Here is a 20,445-nt window from a genome sequence, read left to right on the forward strand (position 1 = left end):
CGGAGGACATCTGATCTCCGGTGTCAGCGAGTGTGAGAGCTACCATCTGGTTAGACGGATCACTCTCACCACCCGAAGCTTGGATGGAGCGCCGTGAGGAGCGAGAGGTCCGCGAGCCCGTGGGCGGCGGATTAGCTCCCGCTGAAACCCTCAGATCTGCCCGAGCGCCCGCTGCTTTTTTAGAACAGGAGGCAACTGGGGTGGCTCGCTCTCTTGCGAAAGTTAGCCGCGATCTTAGCTGTGCAACGGTCATGGCATCGCAATGACGACATGAACCGCCCGCGAGCACCGCATTAACATGCTGGACCCCCAAACATGCAATGCAGTGATCGTGTCCATCATCCGGAGACAGGAAACCCCCGCATCCAGAAACGCACAGTCGGAGCGCCATCCTGAAAAGGACGTGCTGCACGACTGTGTTGCTCTTTTAGGAAAGTTGCAACTATACGCACCGCTCTGGAGGACCGGACCCAAAGAACCGCAGGCAAGGGAGTAACCCAGCTCGACCGTCTGCCACCGCGAAGACCCACTCTGGACCGGGAGACACACTCGTTCGCTCTGAAGTGCTGATCAGCAAGAGGAACCCTCATCGACTCACTCAGAAAGGATCTGAAGCGAAAAGGATGGCGTCTGCTGGCTTCAGGTGTGCTTATATGCTGAGATGATTGCAGATGTCGCACACCTGCGCAAGCTTACGCTGCCAATTAATTTCATTCATTGGCCCGTTCAATACTCTCCAGATAAGCGGCTTCTGATCCGAATCCTCCCATTCATGGCACTGAAGTTCCCCAACCGAAGGGGAACCTGACAGAAGAACAACCATCTGTGCAGCAATTCACCTATCAGGCCTGTATGGTAGAGTGGCCAGACGGAAGCCACTCCTCACCTAGAATTTGCAAAAAGGCATCTGAAGGACTCTCAGACAACAAGAAACAAAATTCTCTGGTCTGATGAGACTAAAATTGAACTCTTTGGAGTGAATGCCAGGCGTTACGTTTGGAGAAAACCAGGCACCGCTCATCACCAGGCTAATACCATCCCTACAGTGAAGCATGGTGATGGCAGCATCATGCTGTGGGGATGTTCTTCAGCAGCAGGATCTGGAAGACTAGTCAGGATAGAGGGAAAGATGAATGCAGCAATGTACAGAGACCTCCTGAATGAAAACCTGCTTCAGAGTGCTCTTGACCTCAGACTGGGGCGACGCTTCATCTTCCAGCAGGACAATGAACCAACGCACATCGCCAAAATATCAATGGCGTGCCTTCACAACAACTCTGTGAATGTGCTTGAGTGGCCCATCCAGAGCCCAGACCTAAATCCTATTGAACATCTCTGGTGAGATCTGAAAATGGCTGTAACGTTTTTACGTATTTAAGTGGATTGAAAATAAAACAATTAAGTTAAACTTAAGAATTATGTAGTTCCAACAAATTTTTAAATAAGTAGCTTGAACAAGCAGCAAACGTCATATTTTGAGTGCAGGGAAGAAAGGGGAGCATGGCATTTAACCTAAACTAAGGGTGACAATTTGGATGTTGCTTATGGGCTATTGTTTACCCTGCTAATACTGCAGGTAGTAAACCAATCCAACTTTTCCCAGTGCAAACTGGTGCTTTTATAAGTTAAGCTTTGATAGTTCTATTCCCATGGTCCACTGCTATGAAAGCGGATATTGTGGAATGAGGAAATGCCACTAATTGTTAATGTTCTGTCAAGTTTAGCAGAATTTCGGTAAGAGGTAATTTCCAGCTAACCAAGACTGCTTGATTCTGCAAATAAGAAAAGGAAGTTGATGGTTCAACTCGAAACTCAAGAAATGTAGAAAAGGAGACACAGAACCATTTTCTCACACATTCTTCAGAGCCATCTCCAACCTGTGTGAAGCGCAAGCATTTAAAGGGTATGTAAACTTACGCTCATTGGCATGATGATTTTTATACTGCTTCTTACTTTAAACCTCATTTATTCTCCTCTGGACAGAAAGAATGGAGCGTCTGCGAGTCTCTCTCTTTCTCCTCCTGCTCTTCTGTTCACCGTGTCTGAGTGAAGGGAAAACTTTCTTTACTCATCTCGGCACGCTGTGCGCAGAAGACTGCAAGCCTGACGGCGGCGAATACAAGTGCAAGAGCACCGATGAAGACGGAAAGAACCAAAGCATGTACTGTTCACCTCAGGAGAACGTGGACTTCCGGGGCAGACAGTGCCAAGCTGACAGCAAGTGTGCTAAATATGGAGAAGACTACTGCTGGTGCAGGATTAACACCTTCAACTGGGGATACTGTGGGCTGGTGAAGGAGGACCAGACCCTCGGAGACGCTGGTGAAGACCATCACAACACTTCTCCACATCGTAACAGAAGAGCAGAAGTAGTTATAGACTCCATTGATGATACTGCTAAGTGTATAAAAACAACTTTTTTGGCAGAGAGAGCTCAAAATCACATCGCTGATGGCAGACAGTGGAGATATGAGGCTAGAAACATAATCAGTCGCTGGCGAAATGCAGAGCTGGTGAGCCAGACCCGTTCCAATCTGATCACAACAGAAAATCTCCGAATTGACATGCAAGGCATGGTCCACCGGCATAATTTGAGATACCACAACCTGCAGATCCAGGTGAATGTGCCACGTGGTGGAAATATGCCAAGCACTACTTTGTCTCAGGTTTTTGTACCTGAGAACATTGATATCCCAGACCGATATGTGCGCAGAGCCTTCCAGGAGAGCATGAATGGCAGAGCTCGTATTTTCATTGATGTTTCACACATACCTAGAAATAGAAACCGTAATTCATGGAACTGTTTAAGCTTTTCTAGCGAGCTCAAATAATACAAGAAAGCTCAGATACTACAGTGGTTTATAACTGTATTTTACAGCAATCTCTTACCTGTCGTTCTGTTTGACTTTCCCGCTGCTTGTACTGCCTTCTCAAATAAAGCTTGATTTCATGCAAACTCAGTATGTTGTTCTGTCTTTTATCAATAAACAGAATTGTTCTCAATTATTTTAATGATCAGATCATATCTTTGAATAAGGTACATGGACATCAGAGTTTTGAACAAATCACATTTTATTCTACACAGTATACAGGTTTGGACTTTTTTAAACAGCATAGATCTCTCTGTTCTTTCTGCAACAACCATAACCATATTAATAGATTGCAAACCATGTGCCCATTGCGAAATGATGGGAAAGTAAATATCATTATTATGAGAATGTCATTAAGGTGAGAAAACAATTTATTATTATAAGAAAAATTGTCATTACTACGAAATAAAGAAATTGTCTCATTATAATGAGAAAGATTAATTATCAAAAAAAAAAAAGAAATTGAAAATGAGAGTCATTATTATGAGTTTCTCATTTTTACAACATTATATATATATATATATATATATATATATATATATATATATATATATATATATATATATATTAGGGATGTAACGGTATTAGAATTTCACGGTACGATAATACCTCGGTATGAATGGCACGGTACGGTATTTATTGAATAATTTACAGGAAAAACAAAATTAATGAAAAGACTTGAAAAAAGTGCCAAAAGTGTTTATTTACCTTAGCACTGAACATATCAATGGCATACAAATTAGCCATCTATCTGCAAGTCTTAAAACAGGAACTTCAATTTTTACATTTTATTAACAAAAACTATTAAACCATATAAAACAAAAAAAGTTTCAATTTAGTATTGTTGAAAACTCATTACATTCAACATTTAATCACTCACTCACTTAGATAGAGATTTTAAAGGAAAGTTATCTTGTAACTATGTAAGGCTGGTATCAGAAATGATTATTGTAAGGTTAATATCAGAAATGATTACTGTAAGACTGCTTTTGGAAATGATCAAATATTCAGGCTCTAACAGGAACAGACACCTGATAAACATCAAAGAACTCTCACCCACCACCCTCAGTGTGAGAACGAAACCTCTCACGGACACTTATCTACTGACATGCATTTCTTCTTTTTATCTCTGTCTTAAGATATTCAGATGTCAACACATTGAAGGTTCCGGTGGGTCTGGCAAAGAAGGTTTCACTCATTTAAACATTAAAATACTCGCCTTAGGACCAGTAATAAAACTGTAAATCAAGCATCACAGCCCAATCCCCCTTCTACCCAAAACAAAGGAACAACCAAATGCTAATATCACAAGAACCCCGGCCAAGACCTCTTCCCACTAAAACAAAAGAACACGAAACTTCTATATCAATAGAGTGATGTTGAAATGGTAAATATCAAAGAAACACCCTGAGGTGCAAAAGTGGGTATTTAAGGGAAGATGGCAGAGAACTCAGGGAATCTGTATGCAGATCTCCCGCACAACTTCTGTGTGTAGTTTTCATCTCCAGGTAAACATTTCTAAAACCTCTGTTCATTATGTTTACAGATTTGATTTGGTTAATTTGATGATGTCTTTATTGTTTTAGATTAGATTTGTCTGTTGTTTGAATTGGATTTAAATGATTACCTTTGTTTACCTGTTTAATAAATTGTTATGTTTGAACATATTTTGCTCACTCTGTAATTATTAGTTCTAGTAGATTACGCTGAATCCTTGTTTCCGCACGTCTTGCATCAGGTCAGTAGACCGACTAAAATCCAGTTGAGATGGAGCATTGGGCACACTAATTGTGTTTTAGGGATCCGACTGACTCTTGATATTGATTCAAGTGTACTTAGGTGGAAAGGGCGATAACTTCCGTCTAGGTCAACAAGGTGTTGCACGACTAACCTAGATTGGGTACCCGACCTTTGTTTGAAGGTAATATTATTCTAAATTAAGTTCATATGGGAAACCATGGGCTTGGTGAAAACCAAAGTTACTATAGAGTCCAGTAGTCGGGTACATTTATATTAATGCGCTAACCTGTAATTAGAAATGATGATTGTCTTAACTCAAAGGTGTACATCTAAGCGGGACTAACTAAAGTATTTTAGAACGAGCGCGCTGGTAGCGGCCATCTAAAGTATTAGTCAATTACCTCTGTTTAATATTCAAGACGGACCCGAGTGTGACCGTGAGGGACGCCTTCGGCCGAGGCGATTTCTCTGAGCGACATGAGCACCCGAATGAACAGATGTAATGGTTAATAGTGAAAACAAAAAGTTCAAACATTCTTCCAAATTCCATCTAATTTGACAAATTATATATCATCATTATTATTATTAACTATTATAAATAATATATATATAACATGGAGTCAGATAAAATTATGAGATAATACATAAGAGGTATATTTTACTTTATTGAAATGTCTGCTGTTTATGAAAAGATAGTGACGCGCAAAGATCCTTCTGCCGCACCATTGGCTGCCGCCGTTGGACCAGTGGGCCGGACCTTACAACTATAATCTAGTAAAAGCTGGGATCTCTGGGCATGTCCCCTGCAACAGAAAAAAAAAAACTCTCATTTGGGACTGAGGTTTCTGGGACAGAGAGATATGATTTAGCCAAGGTTGACAGCAGTGGGTAACGTTGTGCATTGTCTTTCCACCACTTGAGAGGACAAGCCATGAGTGAGATAGAGGTCTCTTTGCGGTACAAGTCAATAGCCCCTTTCACACAGTGATACCGGTAAATATCCGGAAAATTTACGGAACGACTTTACCGGTATATTCAAAAAAGCGCTGTTCACACAGGCGAGGACGTTACGGAATTTTTCCGGAAAAGAGCATTCACACATCCATTCCAAAATACCGGTAAATTCTGACATCATTCACCACAAATGAGCTTTAAACGGCTGCGCTTGTATTTGTAAACATTTGACTAAATTACAAACTCTGTGGATGATCAATATTGTGAACAACTTTCGCAGGATCACTTTCGCATTTCGAGATGTTCATAATATGTGCGTGTGCAGGCGCTCACAGGCTGTTTCATGGGCACACGCAAAGCTTGAAGGTAAACAAACAACGGCCTATCATAAGCATCTCATCGATGAATATTTACACAGTTGGCGTTAAGAAGAACATATAAACGTGATCTGACTAACTTCTAGCAGCTAAATGTGTCTGGGAAAATATTCAAAGGCTTTTATTCTCATAAACCGCGCGGACGTAAATGCGTCTGACTGTTCTGATTGGCTAAAGCAGACGTCTTACGTCAGCACGTTCTAGACGTGCACACGCTTATTCCGGAAATCTTCCTTCTGCGTTCACACAGCGCAGCATTCCGGCAAATTGCCGGTAATGTTACAACTTCTCTTTCCGGAAAATAGCCAGAACGAATTTACCGGTATTTTCAAAAAGGACCTGTTCACACATACAACCTTTCCGGAAAATTGCCGGTAATTTTCCGGAAAGGTCTGTATGTGTGAAAGGGGCTATTGTCTGCATCAATCTAACAAGTGTGCTGTGTTCTGCAGTCCCCATGACTGTTTTTAGTCGTATTCCCCAACTTATATGTGGCTGAGACTTGGCCCAGATATGGTCTGTTTTTGGCCCTTGTCTGGAAGCCAGATTTGGTCCAGTCATGTACCGTAATTCACTGCGGCATGTGGGCCAAGCAAAACCTGATTGTGTGGGCCAGAGCTGGGCCAGAGAAATTTTGCTATGTGGGATGTTTGCGTTTTGAAATGCCGTTATCTTGCAAGTTAGTTTCTGCTTTTCCAAATGTCACTGTGTTGCAAGTTAGTGTCTGCTTTTTGAAATGTGAAATGTAGGTGTTGTGCAATACTGGGCCATCGTGTGTAATAATTAAAAAAAAAAAGCACAACACAAACACCTAGGTGGCTCTATGAAATAAAACAAGAATGACAAAGTGACGCAAAAGCTTGGTTGTTGGTGATGGGTCGTTATGTACTCTAATACTAATGCTAATACTGCAGGTAATAAAACTATCCACCATTCCCCCAGTGCAGACTTATAAGGCTTATAAGCGTGTGACGTCACGCAAAGTGGCTTCCGGGTTCAAGCGCTCTATTCAACTGAATGGGGAGACTCATGAAATGGTAATAATAAACGTTTACAAAGCGATTTAATGCTTTCGAAAATCACGATCTCAGTATATATGTCCATGCCTAATATCCGATGGCCAGAAAGTGATTAATTTTTTTATAAATTGTTACATTTTTGGTATTTGTGATGCAGCAAGCCCAGAGATTGTTGTGTACACTATGATTTTATATAAAATGAACTTTAATGTGTGATGAGTGGCGGCTTGGACCCGGAAACAGTATTACATACGTCACAAACATGTCACCACTTAACAAGCGGATAGGAAGAGGGTCATGTGACACATCAAACTTATTGGGAATTTCACAAGAAATTTTGACGTTACTTTATTCTTTCAGGAGTTATTTACAAGTTTCTGACCACTTATAACATGTGTTCAGTGTGCTGCCCATTGTGTTGGGTTGTCAATGCAACCCTCTTCTCCCACTCTTCACACACTGATAGCAACACGGCAGGAGAAACGCCAGCACAGGCTTCCAGTATCCGTAGTTTCAGGTGCTGCACATCTTGTATCTTCACACCATAGACAATTGCCTTCCAGATTGGGAGATCTTGAGGGGTCATTCAACTGGCCCACGACGACCAATCCGCTTTTCAGGAAACTGTTCATTTAGGTATGCACGGACCTGACGCCCATAATGTGATGGTGCACCATCTTGCTGGAAAAACTCAGGGAACGTGCCAGCTTCAGTGCATAAAGAGGGAAACACACAATCATGTAGCTATTTCAAATGTCCAGTGGCCTTGAGGTTTCCATTAGCCGCATTTCCACTATCGGGCCAGTGCGAGCCAGGGCTTTAATCGGGCCGGGCCGGGCCAATAGCCCGGGAGGTTGAGAAATGAGGCTGAAATCATGTCGCATTTCCACTGTCGGCTATTAGCTCACAGCGCGTCACGCAAACACCGCCCACAGAACGTCCCCGAATCAAACGTCACACAACCCGCCCACTTCAGCGGGAATGAGGCAGACAAAGCACACCATAGAATCATCACGAAACGAAACCATTAAAATGAAGACAACCGAAACAAACAAATGACACGTTACTGTACAGCAGTACATGAAATGTCTATACGCACAGACCTGTGTATTTCCATTCATTACATTTGTTTACTCGCCGACCAACTGTGCATGGTGTGCTCTCGCCACTAACGCAGGGACACAACACAGAGAGCGCACACATCCATAATATAAAGCCACAGAAATTCTCCTTTATAACTCGATATGGCATGTATTTTTTAACATCCTCGTTTTGATAGAAGTCGTGTTAAGTTTTCAGCACAAGAGCGAGTAGCCTAATAAAATATAGCCATATTTGTTGCGCTCGGCTATTCACTAAAACTCTTCATTTAAAGTTTCATTCATAAATTTAACCACGTCATATAAAAACATAAACAGTTGTTTGAGGATATAGAACACATTTTGTGTTTGTACTTTCCCCCATATGCGTTTAAAGCAGCGAGCGCTGCGCAGGACTGAGTGACAGAAAAAAAGGTATAGGCTAGATTCTGCTTTCACTCACCCAAATAATGCTCTGTTTGCGCGATTTGATTAATATCATCGTATCCAAATACTTCATAAATATTTACTTATATAAATATTTACTTTATATAAATATTTCAAACCTTCTCCTGTGTTTATTGTTTTTAGAAAATATCGAAAATCTTTTTTTTCCAGACAGGTCTTTGTAAAATGAAAGTTAGGCTATATGTGGCTTTAAAACGTTTTGATATATGTATTGTATATAGGCTACCTACATTGTTATAGCTAGCTTTTGTTTATTTTATATTGGTTTATTTAATGTGATTTTATATATATCCGATATTTGTAATTCTTTAAATTATATTTTAATATAGTTTATCAAGATATGACAATATATTGTTTAAAGTCTACGAAAGTGGGCACGTATTTTGTTAAGTTTTATGTCTTTCTGTTGTATTTATGTATTATCTCCAAACAGAGCTGTGAAGGAGCGCTTTTGCCCGGTCTCACACACACATACAGGCATCTAAACACGCACAAACAAACATTTTAAACTTGACAAAAACTCTCGAAAACCTTTACTGTCTGCTGTGTTTTTAATATGGTGTAAAGATTATTATGCGCTATTGAAGCATAAAGGAGGACGCAGCAAAAAACATCACTATATATTAAAACTACTTTGTTATTTTATGCAGCAGCCTTACATTTAAAAGGGAAACATAAGGGTGATCATACCCAGACTATAAGGCTAGATGTTTTCTTTCCCTTATTTCTTTATTTGTTTGGCGCATGTACTCATGTGCGATCAGAAAACTGCCCGCCTCTTTTTTCACTCTGCCCCGAAGCCCCAGCTGGCCCTCCTTGGCCCAAGGTATTCGGCGGGCCGAAAAAGGCCGGCCGCTGGCCCCAAGAAAGCCCCGCTTTGGCCCGATTAGGCCCCGGAAGTGACAGTGGAAACCCCACTGGCCTTGGCTCGCCCTGGCTCGCCCGCTTTAGGCGCGATAGTGGAAACGCGGCTATTGATGAAGAATGGCCCCACTATCTCTGTTGTCTGTGGTGGTCCACTGCTACCAATGCGTATGTTATGCAATGGGGAAATGCCAATAAAATGAATAGTTCTACCAAAGCATAGCAAAGTTTCACATAACTTCTTTAAAAGGTAATTTCCAAGTAAGCAACACTTTTTGATTGCACAAATATGAAAAAGGAAGTTAGTGGTTAACCTCGACACACAAGAAGTGTACAAAAGGAGACGCAAAAACGTTTTTCTCACACATTCTTTAGAGCCATCTCCAACCTGTGTGAAGCCCAAGCATTTAAAGGGTATGTAAACTTATGCTCATAGGCATGATGATTTTTATACTGCTTCTTACTTTAAACCTCGTTTATTCTTCTCTGGGCAGAAACAATGGAGCGTCTGCGAGTCTCTCTCTTTCTTCTCCTGCTCTTCTGTTCACCGTGTCTGAGTGAAGGGAAAACTTTCTTTACTCATCTCGGCACGCTGTGCGCAGAAGACTGCAAGCCTGACGGCGGCGAATACAAGTGCAAGAGCACCGATGAAGACGGAAAGAGCCAAAGCATGTACTGTTCACCTCAGGAGAACGTGGACTTCCGGGGCAGACAGTGCCAAGCTGACAGCAAGTGTGCTAAACATGGAGAAGACTACAGCTGGTGCAGGATTAACACCTTCAGCTGGGGATACTGTGGGCTGGTGAAGGAGGACCAGACCCTCGGAGATGCTGGAGAAGACCACCACAACACTTCTCCACATCGCAACAGGAGAGATGAAGTAGTTTTAGACACCATTGATGATTTAGCTAACCGTAGAAGAACAACTTTTCTAGCAGAGGGAGCTCAAAATCACATCGCTGATGGCAACAACTATAGAAGTGAGGCTGCAATCCTAATCGGTAACTGGGATAATTCCTACCTGGTGAGCCAGACCCGTTCCAATCTGATCAAAACAAAATCTATTCGAATTGACATGCAAGGCATGGTCAACCGGCATAATTTGAGATACCACAACCTGCAGATCCAGGTGAATGTGCCACGTGGTGGAAATATGCCAAGCACTACTTTGTCTCAGGTTTTTGTACCTGAGAACATTTATGTCCCAGACCGATATGTGCGCAGAGCCTTCCAGGAGAGCATGGTTCGCAGAGCTCGTATTTTCATTGATGTTTCAAGCATCAACATTCCACGCAAGCTCATTTCAGGCTACATGTTTTGTAGAAAGCCCAAATAATACAAGAAAGCTCAGATACTGCAGCGGTTTTTAACTGTATTTTACAGCAATCTCTTACCTGTCGTTCTGTTTGACTTTCCCGCTGCTTGTACTGCTTTCTCAAATAAAGATTGATTTCATGCAAACTCAGTATGTTGTTTTGTCAGTGGATCTCATTGTTTTTAATATACAATACTGATCAATGCACATTTTTCTTTTACCAATACACAGGATTGTTCTTAATTATTTATTAATTAAACCTGATAAGATGTCAGAACTACGCTAACTGAGTGTATTAAAGAAGCTAAAGACTGGATGACCAACAATTTTCTTCTCTTAAACTCAGACAAAACAGAATTATTCCTTATTGGGCCAAAATCTTGTACACAGCAGATCTCACAACTCAACCTGCAATTAGAGGGATACAGAGTTAGCGTTAGCTCTACTATAGAAGACCTGGGTGTCATATAAGGCAGCGGTTTAACTTTTGAAAATCATATATCTCATGTCACAAAAACTGCCTTCCTTCATCTGAGAAATATCGCTAAGTTACTAAGTATGCTATCCATCTCTGATGCAGAAAAGCTAGTCCATGCTTGTATGACTTCTAGGCTGGATTACTGTAATGCTCTGTTTGCTGGCTGCCCAGCATCCTCTATGAACAAACTTCAGCTAGTGCAAAATGCAGCAGCCAGAGTTCCTACAAGGTCTAGAAAATATGATCATATCACCCCAATTTTATCCTCCTTACACTGGCTGCCTGTTAAGTTCATATTGATTTTAAAATATTGCTTCTTACCTATAAAGCTCTAAATAATCTAGATCCTGTTTATCTAACCAACCTTCTGTCTCACTACAATCCAACTCGCTCTTTAAGATCTCTAAATTCAGGGTTTCTCGTAGTACGTCAGGTAAAGGAGGTCGAGCCTTCTCATTTATGGCTCCTGAACTCTGGAATGGCATTCCTGATAATGTCCGAGGCTCAGACACACTCTCCCAACTCAACTTAGATTAAAGACCTATCTGTTTGGTTAAGCATACACTTCGTGCATCACTTAGCGGTATAATACATGAATGTGCTCCACGCAGGTTTCTGCATCTCTTTTATAAACTTTATGAACAGCAGCTACGCTAATTATTCTCTTTATTCTCCATTTCCACCTGGGGATACTCATCTCGAGGTCCTCAGACTATGCAGCGCCATTGATTTGATTTAAGACCAGCGGTGAGATGATCCCAAGGTTTCCATATCCTGGACCAGGCCATATACTGAGCAGCTGCTGTGGTGGTCATGGAGGAGCGGAGAGCATGAGACTGATTCCTGTGCCGCTCAGGGACAGACGAGTCTTCGCTGAGGTCCAGCTTCCAGCCTCCGGCACGTACTCTGCAGCTCTGCACAACATGTTTGGCCATAGGAGAAACGGTTGTGCCCAACTGAGCCTGGTTTCTCTCAAGGTTTTTTAATTCTTCACTTTTGCCAATTGGTGAAGTTGGTTTTTTGCAATGCCACTGGCTTGCATGGTTCGGGATCTGTAGAGCTGTGCATCGATGGATTTGCTCTTCAGTGTTTGGACCTTCAGTGGTGATTATTAAACCACACTGAACTGAGCTAAACTGAACTGAACTTAAACTCTGGAATTGTACTGTTTAATTTACTATGATCTGCTATGTTAATCTGCTTTGACACAATCTACATTGTAAAAGTACACGACGCAAATCAGATTTTTCCATCCGTAAAATAGCAAAAGTGGATTCGGACACGCCCTTAATGAGTTTGCGCATTGCAAAATAGAGCACTAAAACTAAACTCAACATAAGCATTTCCTACAACCCAAACGAAATCTGATATATAAACATAGTTAAAGGTGCAGTAGGTGATTGTCTTTAGAAGCATTTTTTTGTTGTGCTGATTAAAAGTCTCTACAGTCCAATAGTACTGATTACAGTAAATGATCTAAATGTGTTTATATGTATTTTTATATTCTGGGTAAAACATAAACTAAAAAATTTTCATCCAATTAAATAGAGTCGGACCGTCATCTCCCTTAATTCCGATATGCAGCATACTTCCGAGTCTGTCAGCAAATGTAGATTCGGACTTCTGCGCATCTCTTTTCACACAGATCCTCCATTAGCGCGTGCCCATCTGCTTAAGCAGATGCGCGGTCACGAGACATACTGGGAGAAATCAAATGCTGAATTGAAACTTTTGAAAATCCTAAATTAATATTGGAGTTACTTTACCACGCTGGAGGAAGGACGACACCATGGCTGAAGTATCACTGTTAGACAGGTCATGTTCTGTTTGAAAACTATTTTAGACAGGCTAAGCTTATGTTAGATTGTGTTCTGTTATGAATGACTAAAGGCTGATTTATACTTCTGCGTCAAACGCCGGCGTATGCTTCGGCGCTGACGCATAGCCCTTCGCTGACGTGCCCCTCTCAAAAATTGGAACTACACGTCGCAACGACGTGTAGCACAAGCTCTGTCAGTGGTCGGCTTGGTAGCGCTGACAAGTCTGGGCGGGACCGAGAGCCGTGCGAATGGTGCGAGCTGGACGCGAGCCCAATGGAGTGATTGTTTACAAGTGTGGAGTCCCGTGAAGGAGCTCCTGATGGAAAGTTTTGTTTTGCGTTTACCTCATAGTTAAAGTTGTTGCACGTCCGCCGGTTCCTGCCTCAAAATGAGCGAGTTTGAGTCACTTGTACAACCAGGAAGTGTTCAGGAAAAGCAAAACAGCAGAGAAGAAACTCGACACAGAGACACATTTACATCTCACTGCCAACTAGCGTTTCGGAAGTGTTAATGCAGACCGACACAGACAGTGTGCAGAAGTATAAATGCACAGCCACGCGCGTTGCATGCACCGTGGGTCACACCGGTCACTTGACGCAGAAGTATAAACCAGGCTTTATATGCACAGACGTGTTGTTCAGCCACTGAAATCTCCTGGTGAAAGATTGATGTGATTGTTTTCAGTTTCATGAGGTCCTTTTACAGCATCGGTAATGATTTATAAATAGATTTATATTTAGTTTAACAACAAAACATCAGTAAATAGCGCTAATCCGCCTAACCTGCTTTACTGAGCTGAAGTTGCTTTTATATTCACATTGGGTCATTTTTGAACAATGACAGCCTTCCTATACTGTTTACCATGCTACTCTGAATATTCGCTCTGAAATAGCATGTAAGTGTGGCTAAGTAATAATAAATGTAATTTCTGCACGGCGCTGGCACTAATTAACTGGCGAATGAACTAGTGGGTTGACGCGGTGTGCTCGCGATTTCAGGGGGTGTGGCTTTGAATCACAGTCCCTCCCCACCGTCCAAAGACAATTGGCTGCGTATGAAACCGCATACTTCCGTACTATATAGTACGCTAAAATCAGTATGCGAGCCGAGTAGTAAGTCTGAATTCATAGAATTCGAAAATCAGTATGCGAGAAGTACCCGCATGACTTACTACTTCCGGCGAGATTCTGGAGTGCACATCGCATGCATGCTGCGCTATCCCATGATGCCCCGCGAGCGAATTCATGAATGGGAGTAAAGCGACGCAATTGATGCAGGTAGGTCACGTGACTATAACAAAATGGCGGATGTAGTACGTCCGAATTCCATTCATACTTTTTACGTTCATACTGTATAGAGCGTACTTTTCTAACGACCGAGTAGTACGTTTAAATTCAAATGCAGTACCTACTGAGTAGTAGGAGGTTTCGGACGCAGCCTATATGCTAAGCGGTTAGCATATTGGCAGATCACCTACTGCACCTTTAATTTTTTTGAACAAACTGTAAAACATGCCGGGTTCCAGTTTCTTCATGATGTCCCAACACAAAATCTTTTAAATCAACTTACAAATTTACGTGGATTATACATAACACAGTTAAGTTGCCCCTCCCCAAAAAAAACCCTAAGAATTGTGATGTTCCAATTTATTTTAGGAAGTTTGAACAAGCAGCACATGCAGTTTTTGGGTGTATTTGTAATTCCAACGCAATTTTTGGAATTTGCTACTTGCTAGTAAAATTGTTAGTTGATGTTTCCCAGCACGGTGTTGGGTTGTGGCATGAAAGGGCATCCGCTGTGTTAAACATATGACAGAGTAGTTGGTGGTTCATTCCACTGTGGCGACTCCTAATCAATCAGAGACTAAGGAAAATAAATGGAATGAATGAATGAATAAAAAATAAGTTGCATGTATGACATTTTATATATGTAAAATCAGGTATGATTTGCATATATCACCATATGTCACATTCCTATATGGAAACATAAATATATAATATATAACTGTCCAAAAGTAATTTTCTGCAGGTTATATTGATTGTAAAATGAGCAAAAGTTAGTAAAAGAAAACCATTTGTCCAGTTAGGCACAGGTTCACAGCAGGCAGCATTTATCAATCACAATAAAAGCGAAAACAGTTTATTAAAATAAGGATGTAACAGCAATTGATCAACAATTCTGCTCCTACTGTCTGTAGGATCTGTGAAAAAATAAACATTTAACATTCCAGTGTTTATATGATCATATGTGTGCTCTTCCTTCTTCATCAGGGGGAAGTTTGTCTCCTCTCAATTCGACTCGACTTTCTTTTCCAGGGGTTCTTCAAGAAAACAAAGAAGCAAAGGTAAAAACATGGGAAGTGTTTTAATGTAACTTTCAATCTAACATTATCTGACTACACTCATTTACAAAATTAGAATGCTTTGAGGAATACCGGCCACTTTATTAGGTACACCTGTTCAACCGCTCGTTAACGAAAATTTTTAATCAGCCAATCACATGGCAGCAACTCAACGCATTTAGGCACGTGGACATGGTCAAGTCGATCTGCTGCAGTTCATACTGCGCATCAGAATGGGGAAGAAAGGAGATTTAAGTGACTTTGAACGTGGCACAGTGGTTAGTGCCCGATAGGGCTGGTCTGAGTATTTCAGAAACTGCTGATGTACTGGGATTTTCACGAACAACCATCTCTAGGGTTTACAGAGAATGGTCAGAAAAAGAGAAAATATCCAGTGAGTGACAACAACATGAAAGCATGGATTAATCCTGCCTTATATCAACATTTCAGGCTGGTGGTGGTGGTGTAATGGTGTGGGGATATTTTCTTGGCACACTTTGGGCACATTAATACTAATTGAACATCATGTCAACACCACAGCCTACCTGAGTATTGTTGCTGACCATGTCCATCCCTTTATGACCACAGTGTACTCATCTTCTGATAGCTACTTCCAGCACTATAACGTACCATGTCATAAAGCACGAATCATCTCAGACCGGTTTCTTGAACACAACAATGAGTTCACTGTACTCAAATGGCCTCCACAGTCACCAGATCTCAATCCAATAGAGCACCTTTGGGATGTGGTGGAACGGGAGATTGGCATCATGGATGTGCAGCCGACAAATCTGCAGCAACTGTGAAGCTATCATGTCAATATGGAGCAAAATCTCTGAGGAATATTTCCAGTACCTTGTTGAATTAGATTAAGGCAGTTCTGAAGGCAAAAGGGGGTCTAACCTGGTACTAGTAAAGTGCACCTGATAAAGTGGCCGGTATACACTCATATGCCCACATGAAAAAATACTATAGTAGTTTATAGTAAATACTGTATAGTGCATTGGAACCATACTAAAGTAGAGTACTTGAATCAATCTGTTGTGGTGATTCTAAGACTCAATACTGTAGATTTCAACAACTATAAAGTATATTATACTACAATACACTGCAGTTTACTGTAGTAAAAACTAAAGTACACTACAGTATTTATTACAGTTTGTCAGTTAATACTACAGTATGCTAAATCATTCATCAACAAAAAGTTGTAAACACTATAATTTATACTGTACAATACACTTTACTAGAGTATGGTTGAAAAACACTGTAGTATTACTATAAAATCACTCATTCATTCATTTTCCTTCAGCTTAGTCCTTTAATTATTAGGGGTCGCCGCAGCAGAATGAACTGCCAACTATTCTAGCATATGTTTTACACAATGGATGCCCTTCCAGCTGCAACCCAGTACTGGGAAAATAATTAATAATTACTATAGTATTTTATTTTTCACGTGAGTGGGGTTATTTGCATGAACCTTTACTATACATTAGGACACTGACAAATTGGCAGACAGAAAAAAAAACAGCTTTTTAAATATGCTGCATCTAGGGGTGTCGAAATCGATCAAAATTTATGCTCAATTTCGAATATCGAATCAAAAAATAGAATCGTCGATGCTGCCACGCCCCCATGTCACGTCAGCTTGGCTTGCCAAGCGGGAAAAAAACAGGCTTGTTGATGTGCTTGTTAAACTGCAGAAGCAGGAGACCCGTCGACAGAGCTTAAACCCTCTCCTCTTTCAATGAAGTCGCCGGTGTATAAGCATTTTGGATTTCCAGTGAGTTATGTTGACATTGTTCGTGTTGTCGACAAAAAAACACAGTTTTGCAAGCTCTGCTATGTACGTTTTACGTACGGTTCGTCCGATAGACAACACCGGCATCGCGATCCTCCGCCCGCCACCGTTGCAAATCCGCTCGCGAAAAGTACACACTCAGGCCCTGTTTACACTGCCTTTGTTTTTGAATGGCATTTTAGAACGACAACGATTTGACATCCACAGTGGCGTGTAGCATTTCTGAGCAGCCCTCCTTCCTCTCTACCTCTGACACACACACAGACGCACACACACAGCCATGGGCTCGAGACAGCTGGTTCAGGCAGTCAGAGGATCAGTAGACTGCTTCAATCTTTCACTCACTTGTACTTAGTCATTTTAGCGAACACCTCAGATACTGTTGGCTGGTTCCTGTTGGTTGTGCGTCTTTTTTACCGACGCCATTATAACGACACAGATCACTGCCTATTCACGAGTCCCGCAGAAAAAGTGATTGATTGTGGTAATTATGTGTGTATCTTGCCTTTATTCATTTACTGCATGATTTGTTTATGGGTAAAACAAAGACCATGCAGGTCAGGTAGTTTAAACGGTAGGCTACAAATAATAAATTGGTCATTAATTATTCTTAATCGAAAATCCAATCGAATCGTGCCTTTAGAATTGAAAATGTAATCGAATCGAGATTGGAGGATCGTGACACCTTTAGCTGCATCTGATTGCCGTTTAAATTGTAGTTTACTAGTAAAAGCCGCAAGACGCAGCCTACTCACATTTTTTGGTAAGTCTCTTTAAGAGATTGCTATTACATTGACTCAATATACTCACTTTAGCAACAACGCTGAACGTCTTGGAGATCCTCTGTCCTTCACTGTTTATGCACAGTTTATAATATCCAAAGTGTTTCTGTGTGATTTTTGTGATGGTCAGAGATCCAGTCCTCTGGTTCAGCTTCACGTCTTTGAATATATCTCCATTAAACAGGTTTTGCTTGTTGTTTGTTTTATCCCATTCAGCGATGACCACAAATGGAGAGCGGCCGATTTCTCTGTATTCAGCAAACGTCCACCAGACCAACTCGTTGTGCTGGATTTCAGGGATTCCAGTATTTAGTGTAGCCGAATGTCCCACCATCACTGGCACTGAGGTAATTTCATCTCTCTCAAGCATATCTGTGGAAAAATCGGACAGTTTATCAAACAGAGGTCAGCATTTAGTTTTAACAATAAATCGACATCTAATGTTTTTATGTTAAAGTCTGCATGTAATCAGAATTTGCAATGTTTATTTTACTAGCACACATTGTTGGTCAATAAAGGGTCACGAAACACCAAAACACATTTTTTGAGCTGTTGACAGTCATATATGTGTCCCACACTGCTAAAAACACTATTAGGACACCTATATTTCACTAAAAAGTGTAAATTGGTTATTTTTGCGTTATTTCAAGCAAATTCATACTTCCCGTTTGAAACGAATTTTTGAAGCTGCGTCACGGTCATGACATAATAGCGTGTATTCCAGCGTGCAGACTGGACGTCTGTGCCAGAGTGAGTCTTATTACGTCTTACAGTGTGATGCATTAATGCATGAGTAAGGCTTGGTTCAAACCAATCAGCGAGCTCTATTGTGCAACTTCATTAATATTCATTACTATCACCGTGTTTTCAGGACAGAGACGCCACGTTGTGTTGGCAAAACAAGCGTGAAGTGTTGCTTTTATAGTTTGCTGCAGTTAAGTTTCGTTTTCATTTTCTCTCTGTGAGAGCTCAGCTGGAGTCACGTGTGGATTAACAGTGTACGCGACGCTCGACAACAATAACTTACGTGTCTAAGGAGGATTATTGTTTACCTGAGAGCTGTTCTCATCTGCAAACGCTGAGATCTGGATTCGTTTGTAGTATTCTCTTCATAAAGAAGCGGCTCTAGTTGCTGGTGATTGTCCTGTCTCTACAGATTTGGTAAGTGAGCGACCAGTGCTCTTTGTTTATTCAGTTTGTTCGTATCTAACAAACTATTGCACAGAGTGTAAACACGTTAGCACCACAACCAAACTTTAACCTCGTGTAGGGTTTTTACCGCATTTAGTGACCGGAATAACACGCGCGGCTTTCTGACACTACCTGCCGTGTGCATCTAAGTTTCTGGGAAATGCAGAGGGTTTTTTTTTCTCTCATTCGCCGTGCGGTATAAAACATTGCAAACATTACAGCAGTTCCTCGAATCAAATATCTCGTGTGTCGCGAGGGGCATGAATGAATTCCCTGAATGAAAGAGCCAAACTGCAGTTAAAGTCCAACATTTAATAATTTGGCAAATAATTCGACTACAGATGTCCATGTAGGTTAAACACCATCACTTTCTCATGTATGTGTGTGTGTGTGTATTTTGACTCTGAAACTCGCGCGTGCCCAAATAGACACTCCCACACCATCCCACTTTTCTTTCTCCGACACTCCCCCCTAAACAGAGCTAGACACGCCCACTTTTCTGACTTTTTCCAAAGTAGAGGTGTGAAAACACCCTGCTGAAACGAGGGGGTTTCATGGCCCTTTAAGGCTTGCTCACACCAAGCATGACAACTGTAAATATAACAATAAACATATCAGAGTCCACACTGATGAATGATAAAGAAAAAAATATTTTAATATATTTTGCATTACTCCCCCTTGTGGCCAGCAGGTGTCCTCAGTGTGCGACTAGCACATTTGACCAGTGAATCCAGCTCATGTAATCAATCTTATCAATGAATTTAGCAATCGCTAACAAAAACAACACACTGTTTTCCACAGCATTCACAAAGGATACAACACAGATGCTGAAACTAGCACTGTATGCCTGAGAGACTTTTATTGTTATTGACTATGATTTATTTTTAATAATTTTTAAGATTTATTGGTATAAATAATTGCTTTTCAGATAGTTGTTATCATTAAATAATCGCTAAAAAGGGCTTAACATTGAGCTGAACTTCCTCGCAATTCTGTCTGTAGCTTTAAATTGTGCAAGCCGTTTATATTGCATTGGATTAAGATTGGCTGTCAGTGTTTCATGGTTTATTATCTTATAAAGATTTATTAGTGATGGGTCGTTCATGAACAATTGGTTCTTTTTGAACGAATCTTCAATATGACTCGGGAACTACGAGTCCTCTTAATGAGTGATTCGTTCATCCGCACGTGGGCACATTTGTGCAGGTAGTATCGTTAATTTCAAGTCTTCATCACATTGGCAGAAGCCAATCATATGCGTATAGAGCCGGAAAAAGAATTGATCCGCTCACCTCTCGAGTCCTCTATTGGGTCTGAGTCCCTCGTTCTTCACGAGCCAATCTTACGCG

At 41.1% G+C, this 20,445-nt stretch overlaps 4 protein-coding genes across 13 annotated transcripts in view; 2 read left to right on the plus strand and 2 right to left on the minus strand.

The window, feature by feature from the left end:
• s1pr4 (sphingosine-1-phosphate receptor 4) overlaps positions 1 to 20,445 on the minus strand; it is a 525,180-nt gene that overhangs the window by 157,751 nt on the left and 346,984 nt on the right. The window lies entirely within an intron of this gene.
• Positions 1,854 to 2,960, plus strand: LOC100150882 (uncharacterized). The gene is made up of 2 exons (XM_001923122.8): positions 1,854 to 1,903; positions 1,984 to 2,960. Exon 2 carries the CDS (start codon positions 1,989 to 1,991, stop codon positions 2,829 to 2,831), a length of 843 nt encoding a protein of 280 aa, XP_001923157.2. The 5' UTR covers positions 1,854 to 1,903; positions 1,984 to 1,988; the 3' UTR covers positions 2,832 to 2,960.
• On the plus strand, positions 4,325 to 10,836 carry LOC141380143 (uncharacterized). 2 transcript variants are annotated; one of them, XM_073937083.1, is made up of 2 exons: positions 4,325 to 4,378; positions 9,866 to 10,836. In XM_073937083.1, exon 2 carries the CDS (start codon positions 9,871 to 9,873, stop codon positions 10,705 to 10,707), a length of 837 nt encoding a protein of 278 aa, XP_073793184.1. In that variant the 5' UTR covers positions 4,325 to 4,378; positions 9,866 to 9,870; the 3' UTR covers positions 10,708 to 10,836. The 2 variants fall into 2 exon arrangements, with proteins under 2 accessions (XP_073793184.1, XP_073793183.1); XM_073937082.1 differs by lacking the exon at positions 4,325 to 4,378 and adding an exon at positions 9,653 to 9,785.
• The window catches only part of LOC100538212 (uncharacterized), a 34,405-nt gene continuing 29,037 nt past the window's right edge, over positions 15,078 to 20,445 (minus strand). For all 9 annotated transcript variants that reach the window (XM_073937047.1, XM_073937046.1, XM_073937050.1 and 6 more), the window contains 2 exons: positions 17,934 to 18,277; positions 15,078 to 15,304 (listed from right to left, as the gene is read on the minus strand). In XM_073937047.1, the coding sequence (XP_073793148.1) occupies positions 15,251 to 15,304; positions 17,934 to 18,277 (398 nt within the window). In that variant the 3' untranslated portion in view covers positions 15,078 to 15,250. The remainder of the gene's footprint in view (positions 15,305 to 17,933; positions 18,278 to 20,445) is intronic.

The sequence above is a fragment of the Danio rerio genome, chromosome 22 (assembly GCF_049306965.1).
Source record: "Danio rerio strain Tuebingen ecotype United States chromosome 22, GRCz12tu, whole genome shotgun sequence".
Classification (NCBI taxonomy): domain Eukaryota; kingdom Metazoa; phylum Chordata; class Actinopteri; order Cypriniformes; family Danionidae; genus Danio; species Danio rerio.

Bases quoted from the DNA above. Each gene is read 5' to 3' on its own strand.
- LOC100150882 (XM_001923122.8), top strand. From the start codon at position 1,989: ATGGAGCGTCTGCGAGTCTCTCTCTTTCTCCTCCTGCTCTTCTGTTCA.
- LOC141380143 (XM_073937083.1), top strand. From the start codon at position 9,871: ATGGAGCGTCTGCGAGTCTCTCTCTTTCTTCTCCTGCTCTTCTGTTCA.